General features: G+C 40.1%; 1 protein-coding gene across 2 annotated transcripts in view; it reads right to left on the bottom strand.

Moving 5' to 3' along the window:
- Stim1 (stromal interaction molecule 1) overlaps positions 1-27138 on the bottom strand; it is a 191299-nt gene that overhangs the window by 70023 nt on the left and 94138 nt on the right. For both annotated transcript variants that reach the window (XM_038329554.2, XM_038329563.2), the window contains exon 2: positions 22791-22921. In XM_038329554.2, coding sequence (XP_038185482.1) covers positions 22791-22921 — 131 coding nt within the window. The remainder of the gene's footprint in view (positions 1-22790; positions 22922-27138) is intronic.

Below are 27138 nucleotides of genomic sequence, written 5' to 3'. Positions count from 1 at the left end.
TCAAAAAGGGAAAGTCAAATGGCAGAGAAACATTTAAAGAAATGTTCAACATCCTTAGCCATCAGGGAAATGCCAATCAAAATTACTTTGAGTTTCATCTTATATCCATCAGAATGGCTAAGATCAACAGCACAAATGACAGCTAATACTGGCAAGAATGTGGAGTACGGAGAACACTCATATGTTGCTAGTGAAGGGCAAACTTGTACAGCTACTATTGAAATCAGTGTAATGGTTCCTCGGGAAAATGGGAATCAATCTGTCTCAAGAATCAGTTCTATCACTTTTGGGCATATACCCAAAGGATGCTTCATCCTACCACAAAGATATCTGTTTAACTACATCCATTGTTGCTCTATTCATAATAGCCAGAAATTAAAAACAACATAGATGTTCCTCCACAGAAGAACAGATAGAAAAAACTAAATGTGGTATATTTACACAATGAACTATTACTCAGACTTTAGAATGAAATCATGATATTTGGAAGTGAATAGCTGAAACTAGAAAAAAAATCATTCTAAGTGAGGTCTTCCTTATATGTGATAACCAAGCTAAAATCCATAGAACCACAGAGACTAAATGCAGAGGAAGATACTGGGGCATAACAGACAGATCTTGTTAGAAAGGAGAATAGAATAGTTATGGATGGATGGGGAGAACAAGAGGATCAAGTGGGAAAAGGGAGGGGAGGACAATGAAGGGCATATGGAGAGAGACAGATAAAAATGAGGGCTATTTGAGGGATGGTATACAAACCTAATCCAGTAGAAACTTCCTAAAATTTTTATACATATATGAAGACAATCTAAATGGAATCACTAAATAATGGGGAGAAAGAGCCCCAACTAGGCATCTCTTGTCACCAAATGAAGCTTCCAATATCAGGACTGAGTTGCATCCAATTGAGTTCTTGGTCAAAGAGGTCTCATGGGAATTCCCAACAATCCAGTCTATCGCAAAGACTGTCTCTTCACAAACTGATAGTAAGTCTTCATTGCTAAAGGCAACACCTGTACAACTCACTGAACATGGAGAAGTTGAGCTGGTGTCTACACAGAGCCTTTACTCCTACTTTCTAGTGTATTTGGTACAGGAAGATACTCTGCATGCTACCAAAAGGGAAATGTAAACACAAACCCTTTGATCTACAATACCTGTCTGCAAGGTATGCTAGGGCAATCAATGATGGCACAAAGCTTGTGGGAGTAATCAATCAATATCTGATCTGACTTAAAGCCCACTCCAGGAGATGGAATGTATACCTGACTCTGCTTGGGTGACCAAGAACCCGAGACTAGATAGCCCAGAGACCTAGGATAAAAACAAATACTACCATTTTTTTCAGTACTAATAAAATTACTCCTAAAGACATTCTGCTATACTCATAGATTCCTGCTCATAATCAGAGAAGTTTCTTCCTACAGCAGATGGGAACAAATACAGAGACCCACTGCCAGACATTATTTAGAGAGTTAAAGACCTTGGAACACTCCGCCCTAAATGGGATGTCTACATCAAATGTCCCCAACCTCCTCAAGGATCAGGGAACCCCATAGATGAAAAGGCAGAAGAAATGTGAGAGACAGAGGGGATGGAGGACACCAAGAATACAAGACCCTCTAAATCAACTTTATCCACACACATATGAATTCACAGAGACTGAGACAGAATGTACAGGGCCTATGTGGGTATGCACTAGTTCAGGTCCTAGAGTTGAAAGCAGTGGACACATGTGCCCACCTCACCCAAAAGCAATCTCCAATAGATAACCACTTGCAAATGGAAATTTAGTTTCCTCCGAGGGGGTCTCACTGGAGGAAAAAACAAAAACAAACAGAAAACTACTCTTACAGGTAGGCTGCATGCTCGGCAGTAGATGACCAACAGAAAACCAACTCAATGGCATCACAGGAGGGTCCTTGTCTCATAATGTTACATCAGGGCTCTTCCTTTCTTTTTATATTATTACTTTCTTATAATTTTTTTTAAAGATTGATTTATTTATTATGTATACAGTGTTCTGCCTGCATGTATGCCTGCAGGCCAAAAGAGGGCACCAGATCTCATTGCAGATGGTTGTGAGCCACCATGTGGTTGCTGGGAATTGAACTCAGGACTTCTGGAGAGCAGCCAGTGCTCTTAACCTCTGAGCCATCTCTACGGCCCTTAAAATTTTATTTATATATTTTTCCTTCTTTCTTTTTAACCTATAGGTCCTTTATGTATATAATATGGCTCCCAGTTTAGTGTTTTATGGGATTCCCAAATATGCAAATGAGTGGGTCTCTGTTTCTTATGCTTTCTTTTGGACTCTTTTCTGTTTGTTTGTTTGTTTGTTTGTTTGTTTGTTTTGCTCAGTTCTGATGTGCTAGGTCTTTGTTTTATGTCATTCTATTTTATTATTATTCCATAGATGCCTGTTTACTTCCAATGAGAAATAGAAAGCAAGTAGATCCTGATGAAAGGGGAGGTGGGGAAGAACTGAGAGGAGTAGAAGGGGAGAATTCATAATCAGGCTACATTATATGTAAAAAAATCTATTTTCAATAAAAGGAAAAACTGAAGAATAGTTTTCAAAAGCTCTAAGGGAATTAAGCAAATAAATAAATACCTATGTTCAAGAAAATCTTCCAAAATTCAATAAGAAGGCAAAAGTGTAGCAGTATTTGACCCTGCTACTCACTGACTCTGTCCACATGCATTTACTGAGACAGAAATTCTGTTCCAGAATAGTGTAGGTAAGTACACAGGGTTACTTTTTCCCTAAATGTCTAGCTGGATCCTGGAAGAGACAGGACACAATTCTCATCTTGCTACCGGCTACCTGTAGTTTGTGCCAAGAACTGAGTGTGGTCATCAGGTAGGCCAATCTTCTACTCAGCCCTCATATGGACATGATGCAGTGCCAATGAGGATGCTATCATGGACTTCAACTATCATTTCCATAACTAATGAGATGACAATTATGCTTTGGGCAGACACCTTTGCTAAGTGCGCAACCCCAAAAGAGAGAATATTATCTAAAGAAAAGCATGACTCACCTATAGCTCTAGAATCTCAGCTCAGGGGCATTGCCTGGAAGTAAATCAGGCTTTAAATCTCGGTAAGTTCAAGACTAAAGATGCTATGTAGTGAGTATAAACTGTGGTAAAAAGGCATCTGTAGAAATACTGATGGTGTTTGCGAAGACAAGACTAGTCCCTCTTATCTACAAGGAGTGTATTCCAAACTACACACACACACACACACACACACACACACACACACAATGTTAAATTGTGGATAGTACCAAACCCTATGGAGTACATTTTTCCTATATAAATATACCAATGATAAATTTAATGTTTTCTCCATTTTAACATGAGGCACTGTGATCATAACTTTTGTAATTTGAGGTATAATTGCAAAATTAACATAAATTTATTACAGATAGGTTGATTTTTACTTCAGCATACTTTCCCCACCCCCTTTTCTCATTAAATGATATCACCTTTTCTCTTACAAGAAATCACTTTATTTCTTCTCTTTGGTGTGTCCAATTTGCCAGCACTGCTACTCTTCCCATTTAGGGCTTTTATTAAGTAAAACAAAAGATATCTGAACACAGTGCTACAATACCACGTGATGTACCTGACAAATCAGACACTGACTAACAAATGGATATCACATATGTAGCAAGGATACTATGAACAAAAGATAATTCACACCTGGGGTAAGTGAAAGCATTGGCTTTCAATATTCTTCACATGCTAGTTCCTAATTTTGAAATTATAGGGGCCATGGACATGGCTCAGTGGTAGGACACCTGCATTCATATACAAAACCCTGGGTTCAATCCCAACACCAATATATACATATTTTAAAGGCTTATAAGTTGTTCATTTATGGAATTTTTCATTTAATGTTTTTGTAACACAGTTGAACTCAAATAGTTGAAACAAGAGAAAATAAAACTTACTTGAGTGGGACAAATTATAGACCAAAGAATTACATGGGGAGAATTGGAGAAAAAACAATTGGAGGGTCTGGTGAAATGGCTCAGAGGCTAAGAGCACTGTCTGCTCTTCCAGAGGTCCCGAGTTCAATTCCCAGCAACCATGTGGTGGCTCACAACCATCTGTAATGAGATCTGGTGCCCTCTTCTGGCCTGGAGTCAAACATGCAGACAGAACACTGTATACATAATAAATAAATAAATCTTTTTTTAATAAAAAAAAAAAAAGCTGCTCAAAAGAACTTTTCCAGCGGTAAATACAAATCTCAAACAATGACCTCAGAAACTATTCCTTTAAAGGACCTCTGATAGTATCATCCTGTTTAGTAATTTATGCCCCAAGGCACTGTTGAAAATAAGAGTATTGTAGAATATTAGTTAAAGATGTGTTACATTCTTTTATGCTGTGGGATACTTAATGATATAAAGACGTGTTACATTCTTTTATGTTGCATTTGTTTAACTCTGTAAAGCTGTGTTACTTTATCTGTCTAAAACACTTGATTGGTCTAATAAAGAGCTGAATGGCCAATAACTAGGCTTGAGAGAGAAATAGGTTGGGCTGACAGTCAGAGAGAATAAATAAGAGGAAGAATGAGAAGAAGAGGAGCAAGAAAAGGAGAAGAAGAGAGGACACCAGGAGCCAGCCACCCAATCATACAACTAGCCATGGAGTAAGAAGGAAAGAAATATATAAACTATAGAAAAGTAAAAGCCCAGAGGCCAAAGATAGATGGGATAATTTAAGTTAAGAAAAGCAGCTAGGAACAAGACAAGTTAAGGCTAGGCATTCAAAAGTAAGAATGAGCCCTGGTATATTTATTTGGGAGGTGGATAGCAGGCTCCCCAAAGAATTAAAAAAAAAAACCCAACTGTATTAGAGTCATAAGATTACAATTGATGGAACTTAAAAAACTGGATGTGGCAGGGAAAGAGATGTCAAAGACAGCTCTGCCACAACCATTATCAACCTAAAATGTTTGTGTACATGTGTAAGGCTGTACTTTCTAAGGAGTGAAATCAGGGAGCATGTAGAAAAGACTACTAAAATAACCTAGCCAGTCATTAAGCAAGCAAATAATAGGCCCCAGAGAGGTTGGTATAGTAGTCAAAGTTGCTATCATGTGTCCTTTCAAATAGACCCTATGACATATGACTAGAAAAGTATGACCACACAAAGAAAAAAAAAGAAAAAATGAAGTAACAGAACTCCCTTTAAGAGTGACCAGATGCGAAATGTAATAGAAATAATACCATAACCCTTACAAACACACATTCAAACACTAGAGGAAATCATCTATGTTAATCACCCTCTCATTACTGTTACAATTACCTGAAAACCGGTCTAAGGTATGAAAGATTTATTTTGGCTCCTGGTTTCAGAAGTTTAATCTATGGTCAACTGGATTCACTGTTTTTAGGCCTCTGGAAAAGCAGAAGCATCACAACAGAAAGAGGAGGAAAAACTACTCATCACATGGTGGTCAGGAAACAGAGAAGAGAGGGAAGGTCTTAGGGACAACCTTCAAAGGCAGGCCCTTAGTGACTTCCTTCCTCCAACTCAGCCTCCCCTTTCCATCCAGCTACTAACTCAACAGGTTACCAACGATAAAGTAGGCTCCTCTCATCAACCAACCCTCCTCAGCAGCACCACTACTAAAACTGAGCCTTCTGAACGTTTTGGAAGAACGCTTCACATGCAAACCATAATCCATGGTTAAAGTAAAGAAACATATGAGACAATGCTGGACCAGCTAAAAGCACACACCTGTAACCCCAGCACTTGGGAGGTAGAAGTGGTAGAATCAGAATAGCAAATTTGAGGTGCATGGCTATGTGGCCCTGCACATAGAAGGCCTATGGCTACTGGGCACAGAAAGGAAACAACAGAAACTGGGTAACACTACAACTGCACTGTGTGCATGGCTCCAATTCACAAAGAAACCTTGATCCCCATGTGTCATTTTTGAGCTTCATACCACTCACTGAAGATATCTACTATTGATGCCCCTAACTGAGGGGCAAAGAAACTTCTCTAGACACCTTCCCGTTCTTGTCTCCCAAATTGGCCATGTTTTTGGCTTCCTACCTTCATTTAAGACTCATTCAATTTCCCTTCTTCTCTAGTCCCAAAACATGTTGAGTTCATCTGCTTATGTAAATGAACTTTTTAAAAAAGATTTATTTGTTTTTATTAAGTATACAGTGGTCTGCCTGCATATGTCCCTGCAGGCCAGAAGAGGGCACCATATCTCATTACAGATGGTCGTGAGCCACCATGTGGTTGCTGGGAATTGAACTCAGGACCTTTGGAAGTGTAGCCAGTACTCTTAACCTCTGAGCCATCTCTCCAGCCCCCTGCAAATGAACTTTTATTATACTTTACTTACTTATTTATTTTGTGTGTGTGAATGTGTGTGTGCGTGCAAATGCGCACACATGTACATACATCCTTGCACCACAACATACTATGGAGGTCAGAAAACAACTTGTGAAGGTTAGTTCATTCTTTCCACCATCTGATCCCAGGAATCAAACTAAGGCTTGGCAACAAATGCCTTTACCTGCTGATTCATCTCACAGGCCTCAATCTCTCATGCCAGAACCTGGTCTGGAGTTCACTATGTAGCTGAAAGAAGCCTCGAACTCCTGACACTGCAATTTCAACTTCCAAATGCTGAAATTGCAGGCCTGTGCCCTCATGTCCATCAATAATCAATAAAATCTTCAAAGGAAGGAAATCTGTCTCCTTTCCTGCTCTCTGTACATCCAGTATCGAGCAGAGAGCAGATACTAAATATGTGGAGGGGAAGACAGGAGAGTGAGGAAGTGAGGAGAGAGCCAAACAAAAACAGAGAGGGTCACTAACCCTCAAGTGAAGCAGACATTACATGGGAAGCCAATTCTTTCTAATACTTGTGGCTCACGCTGCACATGATATAGACACAAACATGTAGAGAGACCTGCATAAAACACAAACAGGCAAAAACCAGTTAGATCTAAAGGAAAGCAGGGCTTGTGAGCTAGCTAGCAGTTCTCTGACAGGAAGAATCAAAAGCAGGGTTACTATGTAAAACAGGGTTTTTTTCCTTTGTGTTGGCTCACCACTCCTGGCTGCCAGGTGATCCTAGAAATCTGCCTACAACTTGGTAGAGCCCACATTTTGCTTACATTACCAGCAACTATGGGGCTTCAATTTTACCTCCAGGCTGCACATACTACCCCTAACCTTTCAGATCCATGACCTGGTTTCTCTATCTCAGTGTTTGCTCTTCGTCCTCCACTCTTTGTTACAGACACTGGCATATCTAAATGCAGAAAGGCACATACCACACAAGTACAGCATAATATATGTACACATAAGAAGAAACACAAGAACACTAATACACACAGAAGACAGAAAGCTCGCAATCATCAGGACTATCATCCAGGAGATAAAGCAGACTCTGCGACAGAGAAGTGAGGAAGGGAAACAACAGCCTGCTTAGTGAGAAAGAATTTCCCTGTCTGTCAAAGCAAGCCACCTTCTGGTTTTCCTGGAAGCATGTGGGACGCCATCTGGGGGAGCTGCTGCCTCATCCTGTATCTGGCAAGTCACTGAGACAGATTGCAAAGTATGCCTGCTCTCTGAAATGTGTAGCTCTGTGTGTCTGCCAACTGGGACCCTTGCTTGAGTGTCAACTGACAATGTATCCTCTCCTCTACAGCATATACTAGTTCATGACATCTGATCTTCTTAAAACTCCGAGAGTTCTTTGTGAATACCAGCACTCTGGCCCTTAAAACTATGTCTGTCAACTGGTATAATCCAGTACTCAACTCAGAAGGCAGGGTTGAGGGAATCAATGCAGGTTCAAGACCAACTTGGTCTCTCTAGTGAGTTCCAGGGCAGCTAGGGCTACATCCGGTCTCAAAACAAATAAACTAGTATTTCTGTTATAGACCACTTATATCTCTGCCTAACTAGTCCTAGAGCTTGCCAACAGCAAAAAGGATCTCATCTTCATCTCAATTTCATAGATGAGGAAGACTTGACCCTTACAGCAAAAACCTCACTCAGACCATTCTAACAGTCATAATCAGACTTGGGTTTTGCTTTGTTTTGTTGTTTTGTTTTGAGAAAGGGCCTCAACGTGTATCCCTGCCTGGTCTGGAACTCAATATGTAAACTATGCTGTCCTCACAGAAATCTACCTAGCCTCTGACTCCCAATTGCTGGTATGAAAGGTATTAGCCACTGTCTTAGGGTTTCTATTGCTTTGATAAAATACCATAACCAAAAGCAATTTGGGAAGAAAAAGGTTTATTTCAAGTATAGTTTCACATCACAGTCCATCACTAAGGATAGTTAGGGCAGGAACTCAAAGAGGGCCGGAAACTGGCCGCAGGAGCTGATGCAGAGGAAAAAGAGGAATGCTGTTTACCGGGTTACTTGGTCCTCACAGCTCACTCAGCCTGCTTTCTTATAGGACCCAGAACCACCAGTCAAAGGATGGTCCCACCTACAGTGTGCTGGGCCAACCCTCATCAATCATCAATCAAGAAAATGCACCACAGGTCATTCTGGTGGGAGCATATTCTCAACTGAGGTACCCTGTTCCAAAATGACTCTAGATTGTATCAAGTTGACATAAAACTAGTCAACATAACCATTATGCCCAGCTCATGCTTACACTTTTAAAAGGTCAGTATCTAGTCAGTGAGATGGGTAAAGGCACTTGCCACCAAACCTGTGTTTGATACCCAGGACCCACACAGGAGGAGGAAAGAACTAATGTCTCTAAGTTGTCCTCTGACCTCTACATGTGAGCTGTGGTACTTAAGTGTGAACACACGCATCCACAGACACATACATTTAGTAACAAAGACACAATTAATAGGCACTATCTAAGCCAGGCTTGGTAGCATATGCCTATAAATCCCAGCTTCTCAAGAGACTGAAGCATGAGGATGGATGGCTTGAAACTACTTTGGGGTGGCCAAAGCATACAGTGAGCCTCCACTTCCTAAACAATAAAGTCTGACATAATGGTGCACACCTGTAATCCCAGCACTTAGTATGAAACCAATCCAGGCTATATAACAAGTCTAGATTAGCCTGAGGTACATAGTAAGAAGCCTCTCTTTCTGAGGCCTAAATAATTTGTTGACTCATGCCTGTAATTCCAGCACTTGGTAGGCTGAGGCAGAAAGACTGCTGTGAGTTTGAGGCCAATATGGGCTACATAGTGGTTCCAGGACAGTCTGCACTATAAAATGTGGGGGAAAAAACCCACAAAATTAAAAGCTCTAATAGAAAACCAATGTCCTTAAAGTTTAAGAAACTCACAAAAACGAACACTAAATGTTTTAGCAGATCTATATTTCTGCTTCCAAAAATGTCAAAGAACTATGAGAGACCAAGTGGTAATTCCCTTTGCCCCACAGAGACCTGAATCCATTTCTCCACCCTTACATTATGGAAGGCCATGTGAAGCCTTGGCAAAGACAGCTGGCCAAGGACTAATACAAAGTTTCAGCCTATAAAGCTAACTATGAACCAAGAGTGTTGCCTTATGCACATAATCCATCCACTTGTAAGGCTGCAGGCAGAAGGACTGCTGTGAGTTCAAGGCCAGCCTGGTCTACATAGTAAGTTTCAGGCCAGCCAGAGCTGCATTATCATATTATTTCATAGCAGGGTTGGTACGGAACACTAGTAAAAGGAAAATAAGGGGGGCTGTAGAGTGGCTCAGTGCTTAAGAGCACTGACTGCTCTTCCAGAGGAGCTAGGTTCAGTTCCCAGCACCCACACAGCAGCTCACAACGGTTTGTAACTCCAATTCCAGAGGATCTGACGCATTCAAATCAATGCACATAAAATGATGTTAATTTTTTTTTAAAAAAAGGAAAATAAGAATAAAGTATTTATGTATACATATATATGAGCATGTTGCAATGAAACCCATTATTTTGAATGCTAACTAAAAAAATGGGGAGGGGGGTCATTTAACTCATGTTTGTAATCCTCACACTTGGGAGGCTAGAAGTTGTCTAGAGTTCAAGACTGGCCTGGGCTACAGAGTGAGACCCTAAACTGTCCCAAGAGAAGGAAAGATGAATATAGAACATTTCCTTAATCTAAGAATCGGTTTCACCTGAAGATTATTATGATGATGATCATCTCTTGTTGTGTGCCAAATGTCTAAGCAGAATTCAATTTGCACTTTGCCTGAATAAAAAGCAAAGCACCGAATATTCCATAAGAGGAAATAAGAGGGTGATTGCAATAGAATGTGCGTAGGAGTTAGAAATCAGGAAAGCAGAAATGCAGAAAGATGCTAGCTCTAGCACTTGGGAATAGAAGGCCAGGAGTTCAAGGCCAGCGTGGCTTACAGGAGACCTTATCTCAACAATACAAAAACAAGACTAAAACAAAAGCAACAAAATAAGAAAAGTATCTCCAAGCTAAGCTGAAAAACTTCCCTTGCCAACCGACAACTGTGTACAGAAACTTGTGCTGATATGCTCAGCCTCAGTGAGATGAGCTTCTAAACTCAGCACTTGATGTGTAATTGTCAAGACAGGCTTTCTCTGTGTATCTTTGGCTGTCACTCACTCTGTAAACCAGGCTGGCCTCAAACTCACAGAGATTCTCCTGCCTCTGCCTCCTGAGTGCTGAGACAATGCAGAGACTCTTCACTGAGAAGTGACAGTGGAATGCTCAGCCCTCAACAGGACATCTGTATCAGTCCTACTAAGCTCATTGTAGAAGAATAGGAAGAAAAGAAGAGCTGGAAGACGGAGAGAAATGCAAAGAGACATCTTCTGGACATGACATAGTTGTTCCGCTTATAAATTCATAGCAACTGAGTTACCTGCACAAGACCTGTGCCGTACTGGATCTGTCTCTATTTCATCACGGATGAGTCCACAAGACCCAACCCCCTGATGACCACTGTTAACGGTTACTCAGGGGTAGTGTATCATTTCTGTCAGTGCTGTAGTCACTGATAAGTTTGCCATGTTCCAGTAAATAACCATCCACCCAGCTTGACAGGGGGGACACAGACCTAAACTGAGGGGGTAACACAAACACACACACACACACACACACACACACACACACACACACAGCCCCATCCAATCCTCCATCTCCCACGGGAGTTAACAAAGCCTGTTAAGGCAGGACCAAACTCCTCCCATTGCTTCAAGGCTGGGCAAGGCATCTCACTATAGAGAATAGGTTCCAAAGAGACAGTTAAATTCCAAAAATCTTTTTTTTAACATTTTTTATTGATTTTTATTGAGCTCTACATTTTCCTCTGCTCCCCTCCAACCCTCTCCCAAGATCCCCATGCTCCCAATTTACTCAGGAGAGCTTGTCTTTTTCTACTTCCCATGTAGATTAGATCCATGTATGTCTCTCTTAGGGTCCTCATTGTTATCTAGGTTCTCTGGGACTGTGATTTGTAGGCTGGTTTTCTTTGCTTTGTATTTAAAAACCACTTATGAGTGAGTACATGTGATAATTGTCTTTCTGGTCTGGGTTACCTCACTCAAAATGATGTTTTCTAGCTCCATTCATCTGCCCACAAAATTCAAGATGTTATTTTTTTCTGCTGTATAGTATTCCATTGTGTAAATGTACCACATTTTCCTTATCCATGTTTCGGTAGAGGGGCATTTAGGTTGTTTGCAGGCTCTGGCTATGACAAATAATGCTGCTATGAACAAGGTTGAGCACATGTCCTTGTGGCACAATTGAGCATCCTTTGGATATATACCCCAAAGTGGTATTACTGGGTCTTGAGGAATGCTGTTTCCTAATTTTCTGAGAAATTGCCACACTGACATCCAAAGAGATTGTACCAGTTTACATTCCCACAAGCAATGCAGAAGTGTTCCCTTTACCCCACAACCTTTCCAGCGTAAGTTGTCATCAGTGTTTTTGATCTTGGCCATTCTTACAGGTGTAAAATGGGATCTCAGAGTTGTTTTGATTTGCATTTCTCTGATGACTAAGGATGTTGAACATTTCCTTAAGTGTCTTTCAGCCATTTTAGATTCCTCTGTTGAGAGTTCACTGTTTAGATCTGTACTCCATTTTTCTATTGGATTATCTGTTCTTTTGATGACCAATTTCTTGAGCTCTTTGTATATTTTGGAGATCAGACCTCTGTCTGATGTGGGGTTGGTGAAGATCTTTTTCCATTCTGTAGGCTGTTGTTTTGTCTTGTTGACTGTGTTCTTTGCTTTACAGAAACTTTTCAGTTTCAGGAGGTCCCATTTATTCATTGTTTCTCTCAATGTCTGTGCTGCTGGGGTTATATTTAGGAAGTTGTCTCCTGTGCCAGTGCGTTCAAGAGTTCTTCCCATTTTGTCTTCTATGAGGTTCAGTGGGGTTGGCTTTATGTTGAAGTCTTTGATCCATTTGGACTTGAGTTTTGTGCATGGTGATAGATATGGGTCTATTTTCATTCTTGTGCATGTTGATATCCAGTGATGCCGGTACCATATGTTAAACATGCTTTCTTTTTTCCATTTGAGATTTTCTTGCGGTATCACGGTAGTGATATTCCCCTGCTAATATACTCCCTTTACCATATAAGGATATGCATCAGTGCAGTGGCTTGGGAAGCTTTGCCATGCACCTCTATGTCTGTATTATGTCAGTGTTCTTTGGAATCAGCCAGCAGCCTCACTTTTCATATACCTTCCCTGACTTTTCCAACCTTACCCATCTCCCTTATATCAGCACTGGATTCCACAGAATCTAGTTGATTCCATTCAGTTCAGTATTTCATTAGAAATTGTCTAGCAGTAAGCGTGGTGGTGCACGCCTTTATTCTCAGTACTCGGGATCTCTGTGAGTTCAAGGCAAGCCTGGTCTACAAAATGAGTTCCAGGACAGCCAGGGGTACAAGGTGAGACCCTGTCTTTTCTTAAAAAATAGTATTTATTTATTTATTTATTATGTATACAATATTCTGTCTGTGTGTATACCTGCAGGCAAAAAGAGGGCACCAGACCTCATTACAGATGGTTGTGAGCCACCATGTGGTTGCTGGGAATTGAACTCAGGACCTTTGTGACCCTGTCTTAAAAAATATATTTTTAAAAAAAGGGGGGGGAAGAAAATTAGAAAGGTAGGCAGGTGTTGTGGTTTAAATGAAAATGGCCCCCACAGGCTCCTAAGGAAATGCACGATTAGGTGTGGCTTTGTTGGAGGACATGTGACACTGAAGGTGGACATTTTTGTGCAAGAATTAAATTACTAATGCACAGAAAGCATCTCGCATAGTGCCTGGCACATAGAATGTGCTCAATATAAGTTTTTGAGATTACCATGATCATCACAAAGAACATTATTAGCAAAAAGAATAGATACAAATAGGCCTGTTTCCAAAACTTGACTTTGACACTTAGTGGCTATGTGACTTTAAGATAAAAACTTTTAACTTAGAAGGCATTATTTTTTCAGCTATTTGACAGGAATAACTGTTTTCAGGATTGAATCTATACAAAGCCACAGGCACGACATCTGGCATGCAATAGGTGCTAAATGTTTCTCCCTTTCCTAATATGATGGTACAGTCAGTAAGAGCTGGTTGTACAGCAAATTAGGTTCTAATTCCAAATTAGGTTCTAGAGGTAAAGTAACTGCCTGGCATAGCAAGGCCATGGATGTAATAATCCTAACACTAAAACACACAAAACAATAAAAAATGACCACATCAACAAAAACTTCAAATTAGCCATCTCATTCATGACACCACATCATTCAGCAGCGTGGCTAACTTGATGAGGCTGGCACACTGCAGGAAGCCTTCCATTTTTGCTTGAGTGGCTGGCACATTCCAAAGGACAGCTTACATGATATAGCAAAGGGATGAGAGGAGCATTTGATGAGAAAAGAAAAGGCCTGGAAATAGTCTGAAGTATTTATGACACATATAAGAACAGAGCCAGACCAAAGTGGTAAAAGGAGGTATGTCTAGAGAATCTAACAGCTGCTAAGGTCAGATCTGAAGAGATGAAATGATACACACAAGAAGTCAGAAGAAATAGGAGACCACACAGGAGTCAGAACCAAACTCTAGCTTAGGAAGATGACTGGCAGTAGATACAGTGAGATTTAGAAAGAGACTAGTGGCAGGGAGAAGTTGTCTATAGTTATCTGGGTATAAGGAAATGAAACACTAAACCTGAAGGGAAATATCAATTATTATTAATCATAGTCATAATTTTTATGGATAACTTTCCCTCACCCAAACTAGCCCATACTAAATGCATTGAGCCTCCTCTTCTTACATACTATTTCCCAACAAGTCTAAATTTCTGCCTGCCCTTTGGATTCCTGCAAATGAACTTGTTGATAGCTCCCTTCAGCATTTAGTTCCCTAGTCCAAATTCTATCTGGCAGCAGCTTCCAACATTCTTCCATATTTACAGACTATAAGACTTAGCATCTAGAGAGTTTTGAGAGTCATATGGGTGCTGGAAATCAAACCCAGGCCTTTTGGAAGAATAACCAGTGCTCTTAACCAGTGAGCCATCTCCCCAGTCCCAAGAGGTCTGTTTCTATTCTGCCCAACCCCAAGTATGTCTCTGTCATGCCTGCTTCCTTACCATTAACCACTCTGGCAAAGGCAGTTTCATACATGTTGAAGTGAATTCTGATTATTGAAAACCATTATTCTAATCTCTCTCCCACCTCCCCACCCCAACCAAGTTCCTTTCTCACATTGAAGGCTTTTATATTGTTTGTTATGTTTTGTTTAAAACCCCCTGAATTTAACCAAGATAAACTGTGTGACCATGAATTTGAAACTATCCATTGGTGCGTGGTGGACTCCTCAGTGAGTACACAATGAAACAATGGCTGCCCTTCCCCCCCAAAACTACCAGTAGTCAGTAATTCATCATAGAGCTCATGAGGTTTTCTCTGATCCATGAATGTAGGAAGAGAGCCTGCTTTTTCGTCCCGGCTGCCCGGCTAGCTTAGCCCTGAAATAACCACAAAGAAACCATATTATTTAAATCACTGCTTGGCCCATTAGCTCTAGCTTCTTATTGACTAACTCCTACATTAATTTAACACACTTCGTGGCAGTAGCTTACTGGCAAAGATTGGGCATGTCCGACTCTGGTGGAGGCTCCATAGCATTTCTCTGACTCCGCCCTTCTTTCTCCCAGCATCCTCCCAGTTTTCCCCACCTACCTAAGTTCTGCCCTATCAACAGGCCAAGGCAGTTTCTTTATTCATTAACCAAGAAAAGCAACACACACACACAGAAGGACCTCCCACACCACATGAATAACTGTTGATAAGCTTAGTCGTCGTCGTCGTCGTCGTCGTCTTCTTCTTCTTCTTCTTCTTCTTCTTCTTCTTCTTCTTCTTCTTCTTCTTCTTCTTCTTCTTCTTCTTCTTCTTCTTCGTGTGTGTGTGTGTGTGTGTGTGTGTGTGTGTGTGTGTGTGTGTGTAGATGGGGATAAAGTGCCACACTGTAAATACACACAGCTTGTGTTTGGAGGTCAGAGAACAACTTTACAAAGCTGTTCTCTCCACCTTTATGTGGGTTCCAGAAATAGAATTCAGGTTGCCAGGTTTACACAGCCTTTAAAAATGCCTTTACCATGGGGTCATCTCTCAGGTCCACCATAATCATATTAGTGAGGTCATGACTGCAATGGCTGGGCCTTGCCCAGAAGACAGTGTTTTACAGCCCTTCTGATCTACTGGCTCTTACAGCCCCTCTCACACTTCCACAATGATCCTCAAGCCTTAGACAGAGTGGTATAAAAATGTCGTGTGTAGACATTTATTCTCAGTGCCTCAGCACCCATGCATTCTGCATTCACCATGCAAAGAGAAGCTTCTCTGGCTAAGGCTGGGAGTGTGCAGGGGAAACATGTTTCACTTATCATGGCTAGATTAAGTTCTTGAGTCTCTGCATAGCACTATGAATTTTTATATATATTTAGACTTGTATAATGACGTTTACAACCTGGTTAAACACAGAACAATTCTATCATACCCTAAATTCCATAATGTTGACCTTTGCTATTAAGCTTTCCCTATACTCATATCCCCTAGCTACTACTGATCTGCTTTACAGCCTTAAAGTTTTACCGTTCTCAGAATGTCATATAAATGAACTCACTGTAATTTTTTTCTTTTCTTTTTTTAAGACAAGATCTTACTATATACCCCTGGTTGCTACAAACTCACTATGTAGATGAGACTGGTCTCAAACTTGTAGCAATCCTTCTGTTTCTACTCCCAAGAAGTTTTAGTATAATAGATAGGCACCACCATGCCAAAGTTCTCACATAGAATTTTTAGACTGATTTTTTCCACTCAGCATAATGTCTGTAAGACTTATTTATTATGTACAACAGACTTCATTTTTTATGGTGCCTTACACTCAGGAGGCTGAGGCAGAAGGATCACAAGTTTGAGGCCAGCTTGGGTTAGTGAGTTCCATGTCAGTGAGTTTGAGTTTTATCACAAATCCTTTGCAAGCCCCTCGAAGCATGGGGGAAAGAAAAGTCCAAGATCAGGCCACAAAATCCCACCAATCCCTGCGCTTGTCCCAAGATTAGGTCACAGAATCCGATTAATCCCAGGCCACCCTAGAAAGAAAGCTCCACTCCCCACCCCCCACTTCAAGAAAGCCTACATGAAGCCTGCCTTCTGCTCAGCTCTTTGCTGCTTCTCTTCTGAACAGAGGCGGCCATCCTCTTGTGTCTTTCCCAATAAGTCTCTTTGTGTGAAGTTTGTTGTGACGTATGACTTTGGTATTTCTTGGCTCTCAACTGCCAGAATAGCTTTCCCTTCAGAGCTGCAAAGCTTACAAAGAAAATCAAATATAATTCAAAGAAAATCATATATAATTTTTAGTAGGGATGTAAATTTTAATTTACCTAATAGAGTAAAAACCTAGAAGGAGATTTACTGGGACAGATAGCAAGTTATGTTTAACTTCATAATAAACTGTAAAATTATCAGAAAAGCTTTATCATCTTACATTCCTGTTAGCATGAATTATGATGGCTCTTATTCCTTACTTGGTACAGTACACTTAATTTTTTAAAAATTATTTTAGCCATCTTGATAGGTTCATAGTAGAATCTCATTGTGATTTTAATTTTCATTTTCTCTAATATGAGTGTGTTTATATATGCACATATTGCATATGTGCAAATATACATATAGATAGTAGGCAGGGTGTCATATAGCCCAAGGTAGCCTCAAACTTCCTATGCAACTGAGAATGACTTTGAACTCCTGATTCTCCTGTCTCTGTCTCCCAAGTGCTGGAATTATAAGCATGCATTTACCACACCTGGTCATTGTATGCACTTTTCCTTTCTTTTTTAGCCTGGAACTCACTCTATATGCCAACTGGCTTCAAATTTATAAGGCAAGGTGATCTTCCTTTACTCTGCCTTAGGAGAGCTGGGACAACAGACATACCATACCATACCCACCTATCCTAAGAAGTCTTAACAGTCAGTATTTTTTTTTAATTTAATCCTGACAACTATTCTGGAATAAGAATCAGTAATCATTATTTTATCCTGAGAAAACAAAAGGGAGAATCATTAAACTACTATAATTTAATCATCATTCTAATGTCACTTAATAACCTGTGGTATATAAATCGCTAGAATTCAGGCTCCAGAAAATAGGAATCTGTTTTGTTCACAATAGAATCCTGAGCCCTCAATCAATAACTGGAACAGAACAGAGAGCCGACTATCATGTAGAGTTTGTTCTGTTGTATCTGTCCTCAATGTCAGTTCTGGAAGGGTGACTGGCAAACAGCACTGTGTGAAGGTCAGCGCACAACTTTCAAGCATTAGTTCTCTCCTCCACTGTGGGTCCTGGATATGGAATCTGGGTCATCAGCCTGCATGGCGCACACTTTCACAAGCTTTTCCTTCTCAACACCTCACTGGACCTGTCTTTATAATGTTCTAATTTATTCCTTTTTGTGGAGGCAGGGTTTGATGTAACCTAGGTTGGTCTCCCGGCCTCCCAATTCCTGTGTAGTCAAGGATGACCTTGACCCTCTTCCTCTCGCCTCCACCTCCCAACTTCTAGGATTATAGGAATTGTTATCACACTAGGTTTGTGTGGTTCTGGGAATGGAACCCAGGGATTTGTGCATGGTGGCATTTAAGCACTCTACTAAGTAAGTTATATTTTCAGCTACCAAATAAATACCTTAATTTTACATGAGAAGAAAACAATAACACTCTCAATTCTCAAACCTATGGTCTAAAACTGAGTTTGAGGCTAGAGGACAGTTTGGGATACATAAAACCCTATATGCAGGGGGAAAAAAACACAACCCAACAACAACAAAGGCCCAATGAAATTGTTCATCAGGTTGATGGTCTGAGGTGTTCAACACCTTATACTCATAGGATGGAAGGAGAGAACCAACTCCTACAAACTATCCTCTGATTTCCACATACAGATGGTAGTGAGTACATACACACGTACACACACACACACACACACACACACACACACACACGGAAAACAACATAAAAAAGAGTCTAGTTTAACCTAAGTAAGACAGTATTTTTAAGTCCTATCTGTCTACCTCAGACTATCAGGATAACCTAACACTTCAACAAATCCTTTACCCATAGACAACTTCACTACCAGCTCAGGAGTTCCTATACTGTTAGCTTAATAAATTCCCTGCTTTACCAAGAGACCATCATTGCCAAGCATGGTGGTTCACTCCTATAATTCTAGGACTGTGGGGGAAGAGGCATGAGGATCATTGTCAGTTTAAGGTTAATCTAGGCTACATAAGAAGCATCAGGCATGCCCAAGTTTCAGAGTGAAATCATATCTCAAGAAAACACAGTAAAGTGAGTTGGGGAATGTGGCTCAGTGGCAGAGATTTTATCTAGCATTCACAAGGCCAGCACAGCTAAAATGTGAGAAGATTTAGCAATGAGGTAGATCTTTCGGTTCACTTTAGTTCTCTAAAACACTCACCAATATGAGGCAGAATAAATTGGGTTTTAGGGGTAGGGTGTACCAGGAAATAAACCTTGGGCTTCACTCATGCTGAGCGAACTACCACTGAGATACATATCCCAAGCTCTTTTATTATTTCTCACTAACTAGGCTACCTTGACTGGCACTCAATTCTGTAAGCCTATGCCAGACCTTGAACTTGCAATCTTCCTGCCTCAGTTTCTCAAGTACCTGGGATCACAGGCCTATGACACCACAACAGGCTTAAATGAAGTTTTAATATTCCTTCAGACTTTTACTGAGGTTACTGGGTAATTAGCAATATCTTTAGATGGGTCCCAAAAATCTGAGATCTTTGACAACCAGTGCAACCAGAATTTTTCCACAGCATTATACCATCCATTACCTAAACCCTGCTCTATCTACCTAACTTTCTAGTTAGGTTCTGACTCCAACTGTGTCTCACACATGTTTAAACCAAGGGAAGAACATGCATTTTACTGGCTTCTTGCTCTAGGACTCATGAGATAAGTGACTATGAAAATGCACAATAATAGGTCTCCCTAACCATAGAGGCCTGAGATTACAGTGAGGGCAGGGGAGTCCACGCAAGGTAGAAACTATGCTGGAAAAGAACATCTCACACCACTGGTGCAGGGAAAGCGGGCTGATAGCTTTTGTTACTTTAGAACAGTTTATGCTGATGAGATTTTTGTTGTGGTAACATTTCTCTAAAGAGAACATTTTCTTCCTTCCCTCTTTGACAAAGCAATTCAACAGAACACGAAGAAAGGAGGAGCGCTGACAAACATACTCAGAAATGTGAGATTTCATATCTGCACAAAGATTGTGTCATCTTTGTTTCTTTTTTGAGACAGGGTTTCACTCTTTAGACCAGGTTGGCCTCCTGCTTCTGCCTCCCAAGTACTGGTATATCATTTTAAAAAATTATCTACTTTATGTGTATGAATATTTTGTCTACATTTGCCAGTAGCAGTCAGGAAGGTGTTGGAGCCCCTGGAACTGGAGTTACAGGGAGTCATAAGCCCCCATGTGGGCACTTGGAACCAAACTCTGGTCCTTTGTAAGAACAACAAGTGTTCTTAGCCTCTCTGGGCCATCTCTCCAGCCCCCGAATACATCACTTTCTCAGTTGTTGAGTTACCCATTCTCCAGTCTTCAGGCAATGCTAGAAAAATGATCGGGATATCTCTAGGCCTCATTTCTCCTAGGAACATGACTTTTTTTCTTTTCTTCTGTTTTTACTCTGAAGGCCCGTAATACTTCTAGATAAGGCTAAAATCTAGATACTTTGACCATAGTTTTTCTTGGGTTTTTTGTTTTGTTTTGTTTGTTTTTTGTTTGTTTGGTTGGTTGGTTTTTGGCGAGGGTAATATTTTGGTTTGGTTTAGGTTTCTCAAGATATGGTTTCTCTGAGCAGCTTTGGAGCCTGTCCTGGAACTTGTTCTATAGACCAGGCTGGCCTTGAACTCAGAGATCCACCCACCTGTCTCTGCTTCCCGCTTACTGGAATTAAAGGCGTGAGCCACCACTGCCCAGCTACCTTGACCATAGTTAATGGCCCTGTTTAGCTTATAATTGAGATTGAATAAATACAATGTTTCAGTTTGTTTACCTGAGCCCTCTTTTCCTTACCAATTTTTAGTTCAGTGTTTTTTTTTTTTTTAACCACAGTTCCTTTGTCTAACCAAATCAATCCACTGTGCTCTTTATTACACCTAATACCTTTCTCACTCTGGTTCTCTACAACTCAGAGAACCCTACCACTTTCATTCTATTCAAATCCCACCTTTCTTTCTTCTTGAATTCCTTAGACATTACTGAACTTTACAGAAGGGTCAATCTCCTCTACCAATCAATTGGTAGAATGGTACTTTCTACTTGTCTTCACTGACGGGGGATTCAATATTTAACAAGGCAGTCCCTTCTATAACTAAATATCTCTAACTATTAGACAATTCTTTATTCCAGGAGAATATACCTGCCTTTAATTTCCCTACATTGGTCTTGTTCTGCCCTTAAGATAAAGAAAACAATACATGACATAAGACATGGCTTTGAAATCAGATATAAGCTCAAATCTAGCAAGTGTCTAAAGGAAAATGTTTAAATTTTCTAACATCAGATTTTCTAATAATAAAGCCAATTTCCCCAAGGCTTTTAATAAAATTAAATAACTATGCAAAGAGCTAATGTTGTCTGGAATAGTGAAAGAGCTCAATCGATGACAGGTAGTTCCATAGCTTTCGTTATCATTTGCTTTAGAGAAGGTCTAATGTAGCCTTACTAGACTGGATTTGAACCTCTGATCCTCTTCCTCCACATCCAGAGTGCTGGGATCATAGGAATTTGCACAATACTCAACCAATCTGTCATTTTCAAAACCCGATTTCTCAACTCCTTATATATTTGAATTCAAAAATATTATTTCAATGCCAGGGTTTTTATATGATATGCAACCAAAAGACCCTATGTTGAAGGCTTGGTCCCAACTGGCCAATCTTGTCACTGAGAAATGATTAGATCACAAAGGATCTGACCTATCTATCAATGGATTGATCTGATGGATTAATAATATGATGGTACTATTGAGAGGTGGGGCCTAGTTGCAGGAGATATATTGGTGTGTGTGGGGGGTGGGTATGTCCTTAGAAGATCTATCTTGTTCTAGGACCCTTCTGTTCTTTCTGCTTTCTAGTTGCCATGATGTGAGTTCTGCTCTACCGCATGCTCCTTGAAATGATTAGTCTGCTTAACTACAAGCTCTGAAACAATAAAACTGACCATGAACTAAAAGTCCTGAAATAGTGAGCTATAATAAGGTTTTTCTCAGATATTTTGTGGCAACAATCAGGAACCAAAGTCTTTCTACCCCAAGACTCCAGCTTCTTCACTAGCTTATAAATTATGTAAGAAAAGAAAGTATCTCTTAATCTGTCTTGTTTACTGTCCTGTCTCCACACCTAGCACATTTAATATTAGTGACCTGTTTACTGTCTTCATCACTCATATCACTCCTTTCTGTATAGTGTCTTGCTGTACTAAAGTCTTCTGATGGTGTGACATCCAAGATTGAACACAAACTCAAAGGTAGACTATTTACAAGGAGAAGAGACTAGGCTTCTTTTTCATACTGTACACTATGCCCTACTGGGTGTTTAGCACAGCCAGGTAGCTCCAGCACCTGCTTGCTTGTGTTAAGCTTGAAATTAAGAGACTGTTCAGTCTTTCCCACATGATGACCTTGCACTCTGGGCTCTGTTGATCCAGAGCTATAGTAATGTCAAAACATACAACAGCAAGACAGCTCTTTTTTCTCTATTTTTTAAAGGGATTTCTTTTTCTAATTCTTATTAACTGGCTCCCATAAACTACATCTTTAAAGTTAGACTGACCATGCTAAGATTTACTTCTTCCTCGCAAATAAGAGTATAAAACCCCCGAAGGTGGCATATAGACTATTTTTTCTTTCTTTCTTCCCATGCCAAAAGAAGGCAGAATATAAGTTAATATTCTCTTTCCACAGCAAGATCACATAAAAGATCCAGGGAAGCTTTAGAGACCATCTGAGGAATCCCTTCCCTCCCAAAGAGTTACGTCAATGTTAAGCTATTTACCAATCAGCAAACAGAGAGAGCGGCTCTGCTGGGTGTCATCTTGCTTAATGGGGATAAGTTTCTATGAGGCAACAAGGAGAGACCATTTCTTCACATGAATTAGTCTAGGCAGCTTTCAGGGATCATTTCACACAAGAGAAGAGCCATAAAAGGTAAGAAAAACTACCTCGTCACTTTCCTCCACATCCACATCACCATTGGCATCATCATCCATCAGCTTATGGATGTTGCGGACAGCCTCAAAGCTGAGCTTCTCATCTTCACTGTGACACAGAGGCTTGTCAATCCGGCAAAACTCTGCATGGAAAAAGCAAGGGACATTACTCAGAGCTGCCACGCAGCCTCCACCATTGTCTTGTGCTAGCAATCTTAGTGTCCAGCCCCTGATTCCTCATACACACATCTTAATCAACTCTATACACAATGGTGGAAGAGTATCATCTACCCTTTACCCATCTCTTGGAAAATGTGTTGAGCTTCCCCATACAGAAACTATGTTTTGTCACTCGCACAGCTCTCCAGCAGATAAGTCTGCACAGGACTAGGCCTATGCTAGGACCCAGACAAGAACATAAATGTTCACATATGAGAGGGAAAACCAAAGGGACAACATATACAGGAAAAAAGCTTCAGCTCACTAAGATTCAAGGAAATGCATTATTTTAAACATAATTTAATCAATCAAATAAATAATTTATTTTCTAGCACAAGAACAACAGTTCCAACATCTAAATAAATAGATTAGTTTTTCTTTTTTACTTTGTCACTAGAAATACATATAATACCAACCACAGGCTAACCAGGGAAATCTCTCATATCAGGTAGGTGACCTTGATTGTCCTCCTTTTCTCTAGACTAGTCTTCAGAGTTACTCTTAGTCCTGAGGCAGCCTACCCACAGGAGCCTCTCCTCCCAGTCCTCCTCCAGTCCATTCTAGGGACACACTCAGCCTCTCACTTTGTCACTAGAGGTACATATAATGCTTACATAAGTATTATACATCTCTAGTGGGTTTTTTAGAAATAATAGAAGAAATAATTTTAGAATAATGGTCGCTCTAGCGACCAAAGGTCTCCAGGCTAGACATCACTGGTTTCCTGAGCTCAGCCAGCATATTTCCCAAAGGCCTATGGCAAAGGCAAGAGGTTTGTATGTGACCTGATCAGAAAAAACAGGTGACCTCTGCTGCTGGCATCATCAGGCATACAGGATTAAAGGGATGAGGCTAAGAGAGGACAAATGTTTGATGCCCCACATAGTGTTAGAATTGTATCCAGAAAAACCATATCAGCCAAAATTCACACATAACTCCTTTATCCGAGCATTTCCTCAGCTGCCTCTTTGTCCTTCCTGAGACCTTTTCTACATTTTCCACACAGGCAAAGTTTCCCACAGCCATCTGGAATACCTTAAGAGATCCACTCAGTTAGGAATATCTTTTTTACTGCAATGACCTTTTTAGAGTCAAAAACACATACACCAAAATCCTATCTTTAATCAACTAAAATTCTGTGGCATTGGACAAGTGGTAGAACGCCTTCAGGCCTCCATTTCTCCATTTCTCAAGCTAGGCACAGTGGTGTTCAGGCAGAATAAGAGAACTTGAGAGGTAGAACCACGAGGACCGGGAATCTTGACTACACAGGGAAACCAAAGCCTGGTTGGATGACACAGGATCCTGTCTTTACATTAAAATTTTTGGTTTTAAAAATAAGTAATAAACCTGATACTCAATTCCTAGTATTCTTTCCTCCTTCCAGCTCAATAAGTGAATAATTTCCATTTTCACATAACTGATTTTTCCTGGCAGAATAAGAAGACTCAAACAAAGATTGAGTTTGAGCCAGGCAGTGGTAGGGCACGCCTTTAATCCCAGCACTTGGGAGGTAGAGACAGGCTGATCTCTGTGATTGAGGCCAGCCTAGTCTACAGAGAGGGTTCCAGGACAGGGATCCTTTTGTTTCTGCCTCCCACAGCTAGAAGCACAGATGAGAAGTAGAACGCCTGGCCTTGTGTATCAAGTGTGCATCGCCAAGCTCATCTGTGTGGTGCTGAGGATAGAACCCAGGACTTTATGCATGATAGCCCCGCTCTCCACCAATGCACCCCAGCCCAGTCTCTATTCTTTTATTCTTGCTTGCTTTATTGTTATTTTATGTTATGAGTACAGACATTTTGCATGAATGTCTGTGCCCAATGTGTGTGCTTGGTGCCCACAGAGGACACATGAGAGTGTTGGTTCATCTGGAACTAAAGTTATAGATAATCATGAGCCACCATGTAGGTGGTGGAAACTGAACACAGGTTACATATACCTAGGGTTACATAAAATACCTCAAGCCAAAAAAGATCACAAGTGGAAAAGATTTAAGAAGTCCTGTTCTAAGTGAATAGACAACTCTAACAACGGCCTAAACTCTTACTACATCTATTTGTAACTACTAGTAACTTCTAGTAACACCGAGCTCCAACTGTCTGTTTGACATGTTATGACACTGGACTATGACCTCCACAAATTGCAATTAGAATGTCCCCAGCAGAAATAAAAAAAATCCAGATTCTTCTTAAGATGCTCAGAAAAAAAATTAAAAGAATACTTTAATATTAACTCTAGGAGGGAACAAAAGAAAATAACTAGAAACAAAAAGAAGAACAAGGTCCAAGTATTTGAATTTTTGGTCTCAGGATCTCTGTATGCAGTTAAACTCTATAATCTCAAAGAACTATTTGATATTTGCCACATTAGAAATTGTAAAAGAAGGCCAGCAAGGGAGTTCAGGAAATAAACTGGCTGCTATGTAAGCCCAATGACCTGAGTTCAACTCCCAGATCCACACTGGACAAAGCAAACTAACTTAGGAAAGTTTCACCCTCTAAGCTCTACATAAGCCACGGCATGTACAAGTCTGAGCATATGCTTGCAAGTGCATGCACGCGCATGTACACACACACACACACCATACACAGAAATAATGTTTATTTTTTTCTTTCTTTTTTTTAGAAAAGTCAGGTGTGGTGGCAATTCTAACACTTGGAAGATGGAGGCAGAAGGATTAGGAGTTTAAAAGCAATCTCAGCTATATAGCGAGCTCAAAGTCAGCTTGGGTTACATGAAACTGTGTCTCAAATCCAAAAAAAAAAAAAATAAGTAAACAAGTAAATGCAAGAAAAGAAGAAAAGATAATTTAAAACAAATTTTTTATATTTAATTATTAATTAGAGAATAATAAGTCTCTAACAAATTAAGGAAAATAGCATGTTTTATGAAAACTAATTATGTTTCCTGGGCTGGAGAATGCAGTTCAGTTGGTAGAGTGCCTATAATCTCAGCATTTGGGAGGTAGAAAGAAGATCACAAATTCAAGGTCATCTTTAGCTACATATTGAATTTGAGGCCAGCCTAGATACATGAACTATTTTTTAAAATATTTTCTGAAACAAATTCATGAGAAGGGAAGAATCATTTCATATTTTTGAAAATTTTTGAAACATTTAGCTTAATAGAACACAGTTGTAATTTTTTATTTACTTTCACATTTATGCTGTTGTAATGTAGTTTTCACTGAGGATCAAAACACAGGCCTGTAACTGGAAAGGGAGGAGTTATTTTAATAGTTTTTCCAGACAAAAACTATGGCTATTCTCCGATTTACACCCAAACCTGACACATGGTCCAGTTTAAAGACTAGCTGCAGTATGAAATCTGAAACTACATGGATGAACATATTGTACTCTGTAACATTCATATTCTTTGGTCTATCTTGTACTTTGAATGAATCTTTCATACATGCATGCTTTTGTAATATGATGCATATCTCATTTGGAAACTCCTGTTCTAACTAAGTTATGCAAAATATACAAATATTGATTTAGACACTCTATTTAGACAAAATCAAAATAGTCATAATCATTAATGTCACCACTTCATCAGAAAAGCATTTTGGTCCATGGAAGCTGTCAAACTCACAGTAACTGATACAAACTTTCAGAAACTTAATTTTCACTTAAACACTGGGATTTTACCACTGGCAGCAAATATTATCTGTTTTCTTTCAAGTAAAACATTCACTTCACTGACTTTCAAGAAAATATCAAGTTGGTACTAATGGTTCAAGGCTAAACCTCCAATTTCAGGTCATCTGAAATATAGGCTAAGACCTTGTCTTAAAAGGATGCGAGGGAGATGAAGGTTCCGCAGTTAAGAGCACTGCCTATTCTTTCAGAGGACTAGGTTGATTCCCAACAGCCACGTGCAGGCTAACAATCATTTGTAACTCCAGTTCCAGGGGATCTGATGCCCTTTTCTGCTGCTTTTCCCTGAAATAGCTACCAACATTCCTCAAGAAGCAGAGCTTAGTTTGTATATTTCTTATTTCATGGCACAGAATACTAAGCAGCATGTACTCAAGGGACTTAATTTTAAAAAAAGAATGATCTTCACTTATCATACTGGAACACACACACACACACACACACACACACACACACACACACGTCTTCATTGCTACATCTCC

The sequence above is a fragment of the Arvicola amphibius genome, chromosome 1 (genome assembly GCF_903992535.2).
Source record: "Arvicola amphibius chromosome 1, mArvAmp1.2, whole genome shotgun sequence".
NCBI classification, from domain to species: Eukaryota; Metazoa; Chordata; class Mammalia; order Rodentia; family Cricetidae; genus Arvicola; species Arvicola amphibius.
The sequence above is the reverse complement of the archived record's forward strand: the minus strand, read 5'-3'. Positions and strand labels throughout refer to the sequence as shown.